This window comes from Gossypium arboreum, chromosome 3, assembly GCF_025698485.1.
Source record: "Gossypium arboreum isolate Shixiya-1 chromosome 3, ASM2569848v2, whole genome shotgun sequence".
In the NCBI taxonomy this organism is placed as follows: Eukaryota; Viridiplantae; Streptophyta; class Magnoliopsida; order Malvales; family Malvaceae; genus Gossypium; species Gossypium arboreum.
This window is the reverse complement of record NC_069072.1, coordinates 12,208,416-12,221,797: the sequence shown is the minus strand read 5'-3', so window position 1 is coordinate 12,221,797 and position 13,382 is coordinate 12,208,416. Positions and strand designations below refer to the sequence as shown.

Genomic DNA, 13,382 nt, shown 5'->3' with positions numbered 1-13,382 from the left:
CATATAATGCAATCTTCTGGTAGGCCAATAACATGAATGGCCAAGATGGTTGTGGCCATTTTCTATATGATGGTAAAATTCCCAAAACCCTCAAGGGAAGGGTACTTGAAATGTAACTAGCTAAAGGCTTGAGCCATATCATTTTCCTGAGGCTTACAAAAGAAATGATAGCTCTTTCTCCTCTTCTTCTTGCATCCTAGAACCATGTTCGACAAAACTCATCGGTTGGGGTGAACTTGATTGACAAAAGGGCATATATACTTGGAAGGTTTGGAAGTTAGGTCTAAAGCCAAACTTCCAAAGTTGAGGCTGCAAAAGTCACAAAATTTATCTTTATACTTGATTGAGGATCAATTATTAATAAAATGAGTTTATGTTTAATGTTAAAGAGAGAATAACTTAACAAATATGAAATATTAGAATAAGTAGATAAATTTATTTAGAAAATTTATTTATTTTATTAATTTTATTAGTACTCGCATTCTTTTAATTAGAGAATATGAATTACTACATATATTTATACATTTTCCAATTCCCAACTGAATTTGATTTGATGGCCTATAATAAATAAAAAGCCCAATAGAAGCCGAGAAAATCATGTAGAAGCCCAACCCCTACGATGAAGCACTGTCCCAACTGGCAGCTCACCTACTGCAATTTGGTCTCTCTTTTACTTCTGTAGCTGAACAGTCGAAGCAAAATCTTCGTGCCTCTTTTGGAACTAGGAAACCAACTGAAGCACCTTCCTACTGGTTTTCTTCGAATTCAAGGTATCAGTCGCATTCACGTTTTCCTGTTAATGGGTTTTCTTTATTTTATTTTCTTTTATTTTCTATGCCATCGACTTTTTTCTTTCTTTCTTTGAGGTGCTCTTTAAAATCTGCCGCAATGTGTTGTTCCAGCCGTTTCTTGGGTTTCTCTATGGATTCAATTGAGATTATAGAATTATAGTAAATTTTTTTTTTGTGTGGATTGCGTATGGTAAAGAATCTAAGTTTACTCTCCTTATGTTTGATGAATTGCCTATGAGAGAACTATTCATATCGGTATAGAAAAAGGGTACATTTGTTGTTAAGCTGTTGAAATTAGCTGCTTTCATTAGTACATGGTTTGAAATTCTTTTCCGTCACAAACAGTAGGAACTGATGATATATTTATTTAGCTTTGACATTTTAGAGGTGATTGAATAGGCTCTTTATAAGTTTCCAGTAGTAGAACTGAATATGGAATTTCAGCAGTTGACTAATATAAGTGTTTTCTCCATCATCAGGAAAAGGCCACTGAACAAGATGCTGTTGAAATTTTGATGTATGAGAGTTTATGTTTTGCATACGGCTTGCTTGAGGTGTTGATCTTTGTGACTTCTGTCACCATATGGAATAACATCATTAGCTAAATAATTCTTTCGTTCCCTATAGCAGTTTTTACTCGGAGGAATATGTTTTGCTGAAAGGAGAAAACAAGGTACTTCAAATTTCACTGTTTGAATAGCATTTGATTTATATATTCTTTTTTCATTAATTTCAAATTCATTAGAAATGTTTATTGATTGCACAAGTCAGAGAGGTGAACCAACATTTTTGTTAAAATGATTACCTTCATTGTTTAACTATTGACTTCACCTCCATAATGACATGTGGTTTATGTACGAAGTTTAGCTCAAATGAGAAGAGAGTGATAAATTTGTGGATATCAATTTAATGTGTTGCTTAATGATGATATTAGTGGGCATTTCATATCACTTAGCATTTAGTAATGATTGAGTGTTGCTGAAAATGTGATTTCACTGATTTGCTACTATGCTAACGTCTATTTATTATTATCCTAATATATGCAGCTTTTACCATGATAATTTGCATTCTCCTTATGATGGTGTGATGAGAAAGTTCCTTCATTCTGTTTCTTCTTCATGGAGAGGAATTGCTGTCTTCTTGAACAAAGATTCTCAAAATTTCTCGTGATGGGTTTTTCCTGCAAAGATGATCAAGTTTGCTGTCTCTTCCTTGAGCCATTGTTTCCAGCTCTTATCTCATTGTTATCCCCAAAGTTTTGCCCCCAAATCTGGTCCACCTTTCTTCAAAAGATATTTGGGCCCTATACTCCACTTGTCGGACTCTGCCAATACCAGGCCTTTTCCCGATTATTCCCCAAAGAAACCTACCGTCAAGGACTCAGAACTTGTGCATCAAATCTCAAATGCAATAAAATTACGCCGTTCTGAGCCCGTCTGTCGTGTTCTGAAGCCTTATGAGTCAAAATTTAGATCTGATCATTTGATTTGGGTTCTGATGAACATTAAGGGTGAATATAGACTTGTTTTGGATTTCTTTGAGTGGGCATGCTTGCGTAGAGACCCAATACTCGAAGCCCGTTGCATTGTTATCCAAATTGCCGTAGCTTCTAAAGATTTAAAAATGGCTCATCAACTTATTCATGACTTTTGGTCAAAACCTGATTTGGATATTGGTCTATCACTCAATTACATCCTTGAACGATTAATTTACACTTACAAGGACTGGGGTTCAGATCCCAAAGTGTTTGATGTTTTTTTTCAAGTTCTCGTTGAAGTTGGGTTGCTTGATGAAGGGAAGAAGCTCTTTGACAAAATGTTGAATTATGGATTGATTATCTCTGTTGATTCTTTAAACATATATCTTAGTAAATTAAGAGACCACTTTGATGGGTTTTTGAGAGCTATAAAGGTTTTCTTTGAACTTCCTGATGTTGGCATTTGTTGGAATACAGCGTCATACAACATTATCATTCACTCCCTCTGTCAATTAGGGAAAATAAAAGAAGCCCACCGTTTACTCTTGCAGATGGAGTTGAGGGGCTGTCTTCCGGATGTTGTAACATACAGCACCATAATTGATGGATATTGTCATGTGGGGAGGCTGCAAATGGTGTTAAGGCTAATTGACGAAATGCAAAGTAAAGCATTAAAGCCCAACCCTTATACCTATAGCAGCATAATATATCTATTGTGTGAGACTGGTAAGGTAGTTGAAGCAGAGAAAGCTTTGAGAGATATGTTGAACCAGGGAATACTCCCTGATATTGTGGTATACACAACTCTCATAGATGGTTTTTGTAAGCTAGGGAATATTGCTCTTGCGTACAAGTTGTTAAATGAGATGCAGGGTCGAAAAATTATCCCTGATTTATTAACTTATACATCTATAATCTGTGGGTTATGTCGAACTGGAAAGATGACAGAAGCTTGTAATATCTTTCAAGAAATGCTTGGAAGAGGGTTGGAACCCGATGAATTTACATACACAGCACTTATTGATGGTTATTGTAAGGCAGGTGAAATGAAAGAGGCGTTCTCCCTCCATAATCAGATGGTGCAAATGGGGCTTATACCAAATGTTGTGACTTATACTGCACTTGCTGATGGCCTTTGTAAATGCGGGGAGGTAGATACAGCCAATGAGCTTCTTCATGAAATGTGTGGAAGGGGCCTTCAACCAAATATCTTTACTTACAACTCTCTTGTTAATGGGCTCTGTAAATCAGGAAATATTGCTCAAGCTATTAAACTGATGGATGATATGGAGACCGCAGGGCTTCATCCCAATGTTATTACATATACCACATTAATGGATGCTTACTGTAAGACAGGGGAGATGGATAAGGCTTATGAGCTTCTGAGGAAGATGTTGGATAGAAGGATACAACCCACTCTTGTTACATTCAATGTGCTGATGAATGGTTTTTGCATGTCTGGAATGCTGGAAGATGGTGAGAAGTTACTACAATGGCTGTTGGAAAAGGGTATAAAGCCGAACGCAACCACGTATAATTATCTTATGAAGCAGTACTGCATTCGGAAGGATATGCGTGCCACAGCTGCAATGTGGAAAGGTATGTGCGCGCAAGGAGTGATGCCGGATGCCAACTCCTATAACATTTTGATAAAAGGGCATTGTAAAGCAAGGAATATGAAAGAAGCATGGTTCTTACGAAGAGAAATGATTGAGAAGGGGTATGATCTTACAGCTACTTCATACAATGATCTGATCAAGGGTTTCATTAAGAGGAAAAAGTTGAAAGAGGCAAGGGAGATTTTTGATGAGATGAGACAAAAAGGGATGGCAGCAGATAAAGAGATATATTGTTATTTTGTTGATATAAACTATGAAGAAGGGAACATGGAAACCACACTTGAACTTTGTGATGAAGTGATAGAGAACTGTCTTGTAACTAAGCTCAACAATGGAAACAAGTAGATTGATTTTTTGTTTTTTTTTTCTCTTTATCTGCTGGGGTGATGATCATGGATGAAATTGTGTAACATAACAATTTTTGATATATTAGCAGAAACAATTTTAGGTTTAAGTAAAAGATATTCTTATGTTTTCTTATTTCTTGAATATATTTAAAATATACAATATCAAGTCTTTGAATCAACAACAATATGAGAGAAGATGAAATGGATAGTTTCATAAATTAAAAAAAAAATTAAAATATTTAAAATTTTATGTTGAAATATTTGTACCAATGCATTGAAGGATTATATCTAAATGTTCAAAATGATAATATTGGAAAAGCTAAGCAAATCCCATTGCTGAAGGTAATTTCGGTTGAATAAAGTCAAAATCAATTTTAAATAAATGTAAAAATGAAATCGCGGGCAGTTACCCAGATCCGGGCTCGGGAAGTGGAGCAAGCACGCATTTTCTAAGGTATTTCATTTAGGTAAACTAACCGGTAGGCAACTCAACTTTTAGGGTCACGAAAATGAAATGATGTCCAATAATTTAATTTTTTATGGTGGTTGATTAAAGACACATTTCATTTTGTTCATCCAAAACTTTTATTTTTAAATATTAGTTGAAGTAAAAAAACATTAAAATAAAAGTGAAAAAATAATAAATAATAAAATAATGCTTTAAAAATTTTTAATTTCTAATTATTTATTTCATTGCTGAAAGTTTTATTTTTTAACATTAAAATTTTATTTTATCCCTTGATAGTATCAGTTAATCTATTACTGTAATATTGAAATTAAGTAAATTAAATTAATTAATTTAATCTCTTTTAAATTTTAAATTTTTATTTTATGTTACTAAATTAAAATCAGTTAAAATAAATCAAATTTAATAATTGTCTATAAAACTTAAATTTCTTTTGATTATATAGTCTTGAATTTTTCATATTAAGCTAAAAGTAAAGAAAACTCATTGCAATTATTTAACTTTATTTTTCATGCCAAACAAAATCTAGAATTTTTCACAAACAATTAATTTAATTGATTGCAAGGTTTTTCTTTTCTTTTAGCTTAGCACGGAAGATCGGAGATTATATTTTTTGTAAACAATTATTAAATATGAGTTATTCAAGTTGATTCCATTAAGAATAATCTGGAAATTTAAAATAAAATTTAAAATTTAGGATATTAAATTAATTAATTTCAATATTACAGTAATGAATTTAGAAGGATAAAAATTTTCAACAATTTATTTAATTGATTTTGATGTGTTGAAATTTAAAATTTTAATATTGAAAAAATTGGATGACCAAAATGAAAGTATAAACATGATATGGTATGTACAATATAATTGACGTTAGAGGTTTAATGGTTGGATGACCAAAAATGAAAGTGTTTTAAAAGTTGAGTGACGAAATTTCAAGGATTTTATTTTAGATGACCAAAATGAAAGTGCTCTAAAAATTGGAAGACCAAATAGAAAATTTACCCTTTCATTTATGTAATTTGATCATTCCTCAAAATTTAAAGCTTTTATGTGTATCCCCTTATATCCTCGTAGTTTTTCCAGGAATTCTTGGAAGAGATTCTTGATTAATTAAGGATGTATAGTCGTTTTATGCATGATATTGAAATAATGTTGTAATTATTTTGGGTGTTTTCTACCAAAAAAAAACATTTCCAATTTGAATCTGGTCTGTACTGCTCCTGCTTTGGACCGCAAATGTTGGTTTGATTGTGCATTTGAAATATAAAAACTAAGTAGATAATGAGTTAAAAATAAAAGTTTTATGTTTAAATTTTTAATTTTTTTATAAGGATAAAAGAATATAATTTTTATATTTAATTAAAAATTTCAAAAATAAATAGAATATTTTAATTTTTGTGAGGGACTAAACGTAATCTTTGGAGGCCTCTATTTCTTTTTACGCCCCACATTTAACCACACATCTTAGCCCTTCCATGGTTTAAATTTTCAGTTACTTTTCTACTTATAGAAAGCTCGAAATAAAAATTAGGGTAACTTATACCAACAGTCATTCAATTTTGGGTAGCTGACAAAATAACCACTTTGGTTTCATTTCAGTCACTCAACTTTGGAAAAGTGACAAAATAGTCTTTTTTGCCGTTTTCCATCACAAACATCACGGCAAAGTGACATGGCAGATGACGACATGCTTGGTGTCAAAAACCCACCAATTTAATAGCCCTATCATCACCAATTTAGGGTTTAAGAAGAGAAAAAGAAGAAAAAGAAGAAGAGGAGGAGGAGAAGGAGGAGAAGGAGGAGGAGAAAAAATGGAGATGCCTCCAATGATTCCAAAATCAACTACTAGGCTTATGGCATCTCATTGTTGCCACTGAAACTGCAGACAAATTATGTCATTTGTACAAATACACACAGCCTCTGAAACCCAATCCACCATTTTTTTCAAAGAAAAAAACATATGTTTAATGAAATTTTCTTACCTACTCTGCAACTCTTGATACATTATATTCCCCAACAAAAACTTTACATTTGCAAAGACATGGTGTTTCAATGACGAAAATAGGTTCTTTTATTTTTTGAGTTTTTATTTTGGGTTCATTTTTTTCCTTCTATATTTGGTTCTTTGATTCTTCCAGCCTGATTTAAATCATCACTAGCGGCTTTCGGTAGGTCAAAGTTGTATATGCGAATAGTTTCTCAAAAACCATCCCCTTGGCTACAATATTCTTTGATTTTTTTTCAAATAACGATAATTTCCCCTTTTCTGCAAATTTCCATTCACAAAAAAATGGTGATGAAGAAAAAGTCAAGTCCCTAGGATGGTGTTGTGTATTTTTCATTTTGTTTCAAATTTTTTCCATGTTGGAATTTGGGAATGGTCATTGGACTATGAAATTTCTTGACGGAGTTTAGAAAATTATGAACTCTAATCATTGGAGTTCGGAATGATCACCGGAATATAAAATTTCTTGACACATTTTCTTCTTCTTTTTCTTCTTCTTTTTCTTCTTCTCTATTATTAAGGTTTTTTTTAGGTTTTTTTTTTTTAATTTCTTCTTAAATTGGGTGGTTTTCCACTGTGGACATCCAACGTGGCAAGTTAACTGGCCACATCAGCAGTCCCAACTATTAATTTGTGACTGTTTTGTCACTTTTTTATAACGTTAGTGACTGTTTTGTTATTTTTCAAAAATTGAGTGACTGAAGGAAACCTAGCGGATTGTTTTGTTAGCTACCCCAAACTTGAGTGATTGTTGATGTAATTTACCCTAAAATTTATATGGATTTTATCCATTCAGATGGCTTCATCAATTCTTTTAATTTAAATTATATGATTGAAGCAATTGATTTTCTAATAAATAGGTTCAACCATCCATGAAAAATCTATTTATTTAATCATTCCTACAATGAAAGAAAAAAATTACAAACAAATAAAAATATAAGTTTAAATCCACACAAATTAAAATTTAACCATCTCAAATAGCCTCTCTTTTACTCTTTTAAAGTTGTGCCATTGTCATATGTGCTTCTGTTATAGGGTTAGAATTTAGTTTGATAAATTGTACGACTTTAAGCGATATCTTTACTTTATCTTTACTTTAAATTTAAGTTAGCCTAGCTCTCAAAAGATGAGAATTTTCGTGGAAATTCTCTAAGGCGCCAAAAAATATAGCAGAAGCAACTCAAAATGAAAGAGCAACGAGAAAATTGAAAAGCCACAAGAAAATAATACACACAAGATGTTTGGATAAATGCTCTCAATCTTTAACTCAAGAAAGAATACAATAAGATGAATACAAATGAAGGGGAAGACCTCTATTTATAGTTGAGCTCCTCCAAATCCAACAGTACAGATTGAGTTACATCGACAAGCAAGATTAGAGCCTATCTACAATTGAGAGTCCTAAGAGATTTAAACTCTCTACAATTTTATCCTTTAGGATTTACAATATTTACCCTAGTAACTCTAGTTTTACTGGATTGTTTCATTGGTCCACCAAAGCTTCTCCATGGGTTCCACGAGTCGGGCCAGTTCAAACGGGTCAAATAAGCCCCATTTAATAAGTTAACCTCCATGGGACGTTTTGTGCGCAACGGTAATGAGCTTTAATCCGCAACCCATGACATTCTCCCCAACCCATTTCACAATGCCCTCATCTCGTCCTTGGAATGCCACTAGTTTGACTTGACTTGGAACTAACTCAATGTCTCGGTTGATTCCCAAATAGTCTCTCTGTTGGGTAGTCCTATAACACCCCTAGCCCGGCCTCGTCGTCGAACCCGAGTTACATAGTGCTATGAAAAACAAAGACATTCACATGCAAAACCATCAAAGAAATCTATTTTAAAGTCATTCAAATTCTATTATGATGACACATATATAATAGAGGTATAAACATATGTGAGACTAATCAAGGTTTAAACAATATTATTAGTTTCAGGTATTTTATAATTCTATATAAAAAATTTTAAACAAAACGCGTTAAGGAAGTCCGTCAAAAAATTGACCGCCCGAGCCTATCAGCTAAATGACTATCCACTGCTTGTTTTTATTACATTATTATCCGCCCAAATAGTCTGCATTTATAAGTTCGCCAATTATCCAAAATATGTTAACATATTTAACACATGCAATTATTTTCATTTCAAGCGTACTATTTGTCTATGCCAGCATTGAAAAAGCATCATGAAAGAGTATATACATATATATATATATATATATATATATATATATAATGTTCAATACATCAACACTCGTTTCACATTCAATTCCACTGAGTAGACCTTCTATACATGCCACTTGACCCGGCGTAGAGTTAAAATAATTCTTCTGAAACAGGAGTTAGATAGTGTGAGTTGTGGATTGATCCGCTCATCGAGTTCCACCAATTTCTCTACAAGGAAGGGAAAATTAAACAAGGTAAGCATTAAATATGCTTAGTAAGTTCACTAGTTTAAAACATTAAACTCACCTTGCAAAACATTCATACATATATATTGCTTAACTAAATTCTTTATCCTACCAACACATACCACATGTACAAGGTGAGTACATCTCATTCAAACATATAATGTATCCTAAACATTTCGTTACCCATTCATACCTTATTTCAATTCATAAAAGTCATATAGTCTGTAACACCCCAAACTTAGCCTAGAAGTTATGACCAAATCTGGATAAATTACATCGATTCGTTTAGAAAATTGTTTTCAGTAAGTACTTAGCAATTTCAACTCTGGCAACCAACCATTAAGACCATTTGCTCGTTTGCAGACACACTTAAGAAATTAATTATTTTACAACGAAAAATTTTCTCTGATTTTTTAATTTTGAAAACCAAAATCTATTTTGTTGACTTGCGTGATTTTGTGGTTTCATGATTGAAATCAGAAGTTACCGACGAATTAAAAAAACCTGAACCAGTTTGAAATAAATTACAGATGTCAGACCCAAAAATTCAAAACAAACAATAACGAAAATCACAATATTTCCATTAAGGGCGAAAAACAATCCAAGCTCCAACATGCCGTCCAGTCCTAAGTCAGAAGGTTACCTGAACAAACAGAGATAAAACAAAATGGTGAATTATTAAGCTCAGTGTATAATTAAACTCAAACAGAAATCAAGCAAATATAATATATAAATCAGAGTAACATAGAGGATTTCATAACAATCATGCAAACAGAACGGGGAATGTTTGATTATGCCAATACTGTGTTTTTCAGAAAGTCAGAGTGTAGATTTTTCAGAAATATCCTAACCATCTCCGCTACACACCAAAATAGAGTTCCCAACAACTCTTCCAACCAAAACACACCAATAGATAATTATGGATAGTGCCACCATATTTGTAGTTAAAACTGCCAGATCAGATATACATGGTTAAGCCACCATAATTGCAGACAACCTGCCAGACAGAATTGTGGATAAACCACCAAATAATGCAGATCATTAAAATATCAGAAACTTCCTCATTCCACATAATCTCAAAACCCATAAAAAGTTTCATGGCATGCATATTCAAAATCAGAGTGATGAGCATGTAGGACATACTGTCGTACAATGATAGAACAGAAGGCATGGTAATCCACGCTATGCAAAACAGATTTTCAAATCTCAGTGAATTATATAAGATTTGCCATGAAATCACACACATGGTTATATGTCAGAATTAGTATAAAACAAATGAACATTTCGAATATCACATGTTCTCATTCAACAAATTACACAGAGATGTACCATCAAAATTATCAGAACACGGACCATATCTGAAAAAAACACATACCTTAACCACATCCCGAATAAAAGCACATCATACACTAACAAATCATACTTACTTAACTTATATCATATCAGACATATGTACAGATAGCGGATTATACACTAACAATTCACCATATATCAAATTTTATACCATATTTTAAACCATACGGACCCTACAGAAGGCTGACGTTCGACGAGAACAATGTTTATGGCTCTAGGAAAAAAATTCAATTTTTAGGCCCACACGCCTGTGTGGATTCACATGGCCTACAGAGCTGACCCGTGTGATCCACATGGCCTGGCACACGGCTGTGTAGCTCATATCAATGCCTCACACGGTCTGTCACACGATCGTGTGACCCAATTTAAAGAGTTACACAGTCTAGCACACGACCGAGCACATGCCTGTGTGACTCAAGATCAAATATATTTCACATGGCCTAAATACACGCCTGTGTCTCTAAATCCAAAACAATGAGTTACGCGACCTATCACACAGCCTAACATGCAGTCATGTAACTCACACGGCCTACCACACGGCCACGTGGCGTCGATAATCATTTTTTTGGTCTCTATCATTCGTGAGATTTTGGGTTTTTCTTACAGACTTAATACAGATTTGATGTAGAAGCAACCAAGATGAATTTCCGACCCTAAAACAACAATAAATCTCAAGCAAACAATTTATTCAAAATTGAAATGCAAAACTAACATCCAAACCCGAAGTTATGTCAAAAAGCTTTCAACACAAAAATCTAAATCAAACTTACCGATAAACAAATAGACAAATACAAAATTATTAAATCATTGGGGGAATGTTAAATGTCGCTCGATCCTCTCCTGAATTAACTAAACCTATTAAACCAATACTCAAAGTAGAATCCACTCTTGTAACGCAAACTCAAAAACCCAACAGAACAAGTTCACCATCTAGCAAAACAAACTCTTATCGGTACTACAAATTGAACTAAGAAGGAGAAACCAAACCTTATAAAAAATTAATTTCACGCAGGATAACAAAACAAAAGTAACTAAAGAAGAAAAGGCAAAACAAAGAGGAAGAAAAATAGAGAGGAACGCCAGAAAACAAAAATGAAAAGTGGACGTGAAAGAGAAAGGGAATTTTGAGTGAAATTTAGTTACTTTAAAACAAAAAGAAAACTAACTCAGAATGCAGCATAAATAAAAAGAACATTTTCCAATTGCTTTTGTAGAGATTTGAACATAAGACCAGTGGATATACAGAAGCTTAACCACTGAACCACTAGGCTCAACATTGTCATCAATCAAGTGAAATTACTATATAAACAAGATGCTTAAAAATAGAATTTAGACAAAGGTAGCAAAATTCAAAAGAAAGGGTTCGAACCTGGAACCCCGCACACACAAACATAACAATTAGTCATTGAACCAAATCAATTACTTTTCAAAATTTTCAAAATCTTAACTCAAAATCAAAAGGTAACCATTCTTGATTTCACCAACTCCATTTCTTCTGACCTAGTTTTTAAGATGTTACATAGTCAAAATTTCTATTTCAGAAACATTCAACCCGATGGCTTAACATGAATAAAAAGGAATAGGTGGGTAACCATCCGAAAATACATCAGTTTACTCATAAGAGCTTTCCAACCAATAACACGCTATGTTACACATAGTGCAAAGCCCGTAGGCAAAATATTCTCCCCTGATAACATGCCGAATTACTCATAAGAGCTTTCCAATCAATAACACTCTAGAATCTCCAAAAAGATTAAATTGGAAATCCACAACAAATGCAAGACTCTAGAAAACTTCAGTGAACTTTCTTCAACCTTTTCACACCTCCCTTCTTCTCGTATAGTGTAGAAACACCCCTATTGGCATGCCATTGTATCAATTCTTCATTCTGGAAACACACACATAACTGGACTTTCATTTTACCATTTAACACATTTTATTGCCTTATCATACCAGTTTACTAACCATTTTTTTTATACATTCCCATTCATATATTTCATAATTAAATGTAGCAACACCATATGAACTTACATGGTATAGTAGCAGAAATTGAACATTAAATGATCAATCTGTGATATTTCATTTTCCTCTGTTATCTACTAGTTGGTTTGGTTTTTTTATCTATATGTTAATACATTCAGTTCAACAATGACAACACTTCAAACTTTAATGGTTTTGAAATTAGACATATAAGTTAGCTTAATTGAGATACAAGGATATCAAAACATGAAACTCATGAAGAACATGATTTGAAAACACTTACATGCAAAGCCGATTAATCAAGAAAGCTTAGAGATTATTTTTCTTCTAATGAAAATAATATTTTTCTGTAACACCCCAAACCCGACCTAGATGTTATGGTCGAATCTGGCGGCGTTACATGAGAGTGTTTTTAGAAAATCTTAGCAAGTTAAAAATCGTTCAGTTCATTATCGTTATTTAAGTCGTAAAATCTCCAATCCGATTATTAGGTGAACACATTTTATTATCGCGGAAGCTAAAACACCATTAATTTATTAATCAATAGCTTAATAGTTTAAAATCCCGAAAATAAATATTTAGAATAAAGCAGACAAAATAGAATGTTACTCAAAAATCCCTAAATGTCCAACAGTAGTCACCATCGAGTCCTCCGCCACACCGATCCATCTACTGCTGAGGATTACCTGACATAAAATAAATAAAAGAGTGAGTTTTTGCAAACTCAGTGTGTATATCCCCACAAATAGCATGCATACAAACAGATAACAGAATACAGATATTCGGCCTTAGCCATACAAATATCGCATGCAGATCAGATCAGATATTAGAGAACAGAAATCATGCCCACCAACCCTGCACACCATCTCCGTCCAACCCAACACACCATGTGGGGATAAAATCGACCCACCCAGCTCTACACACCAAGTATAGGG

The 13,382-nt window shown here is 33.3% G+C and overlaps 1 protein-coding gene across 1 annotated transcript; it reads left to right on the top strand.

The window, feature by feature from the left end:
- The first annotated feature begins 596 nt into the window (after positions 1–596).
- Positions 597–4,347, top strand: LOC108474666 (pentatricopeptide repeat-containing protein At1g05670, mitochondrial). Its single transcript, XM_017776659.2, has 3 exons — positions 597–770; positions 1,271–1,464; positions 1,838–4,347. The coding sequence occupies exon 3, from the start codon at positions 1,980–1,982 to the stop codon at positions 4,230–4,232; it is 2,253 nt and encodes a 750-aa protein (XP_017632148.1). The 5' UTR covers positions 597–770; positions 1,271–1,464; positions 1,838–1,979; the 3' UTR covers positions 4,233–4,347.
- Positions 4,348–13,382: the final 9,035 nt, after the last annotated feature.

Coding starts and splice junctions, on each gene's coding strand:
- LOC108474666 (XM_017776659.2), top strand. CDS start 1,980: ATGATCAAGTTTGCTGTCTCTTCCTTGAGCCATTGTTTCCAGCTCTTA.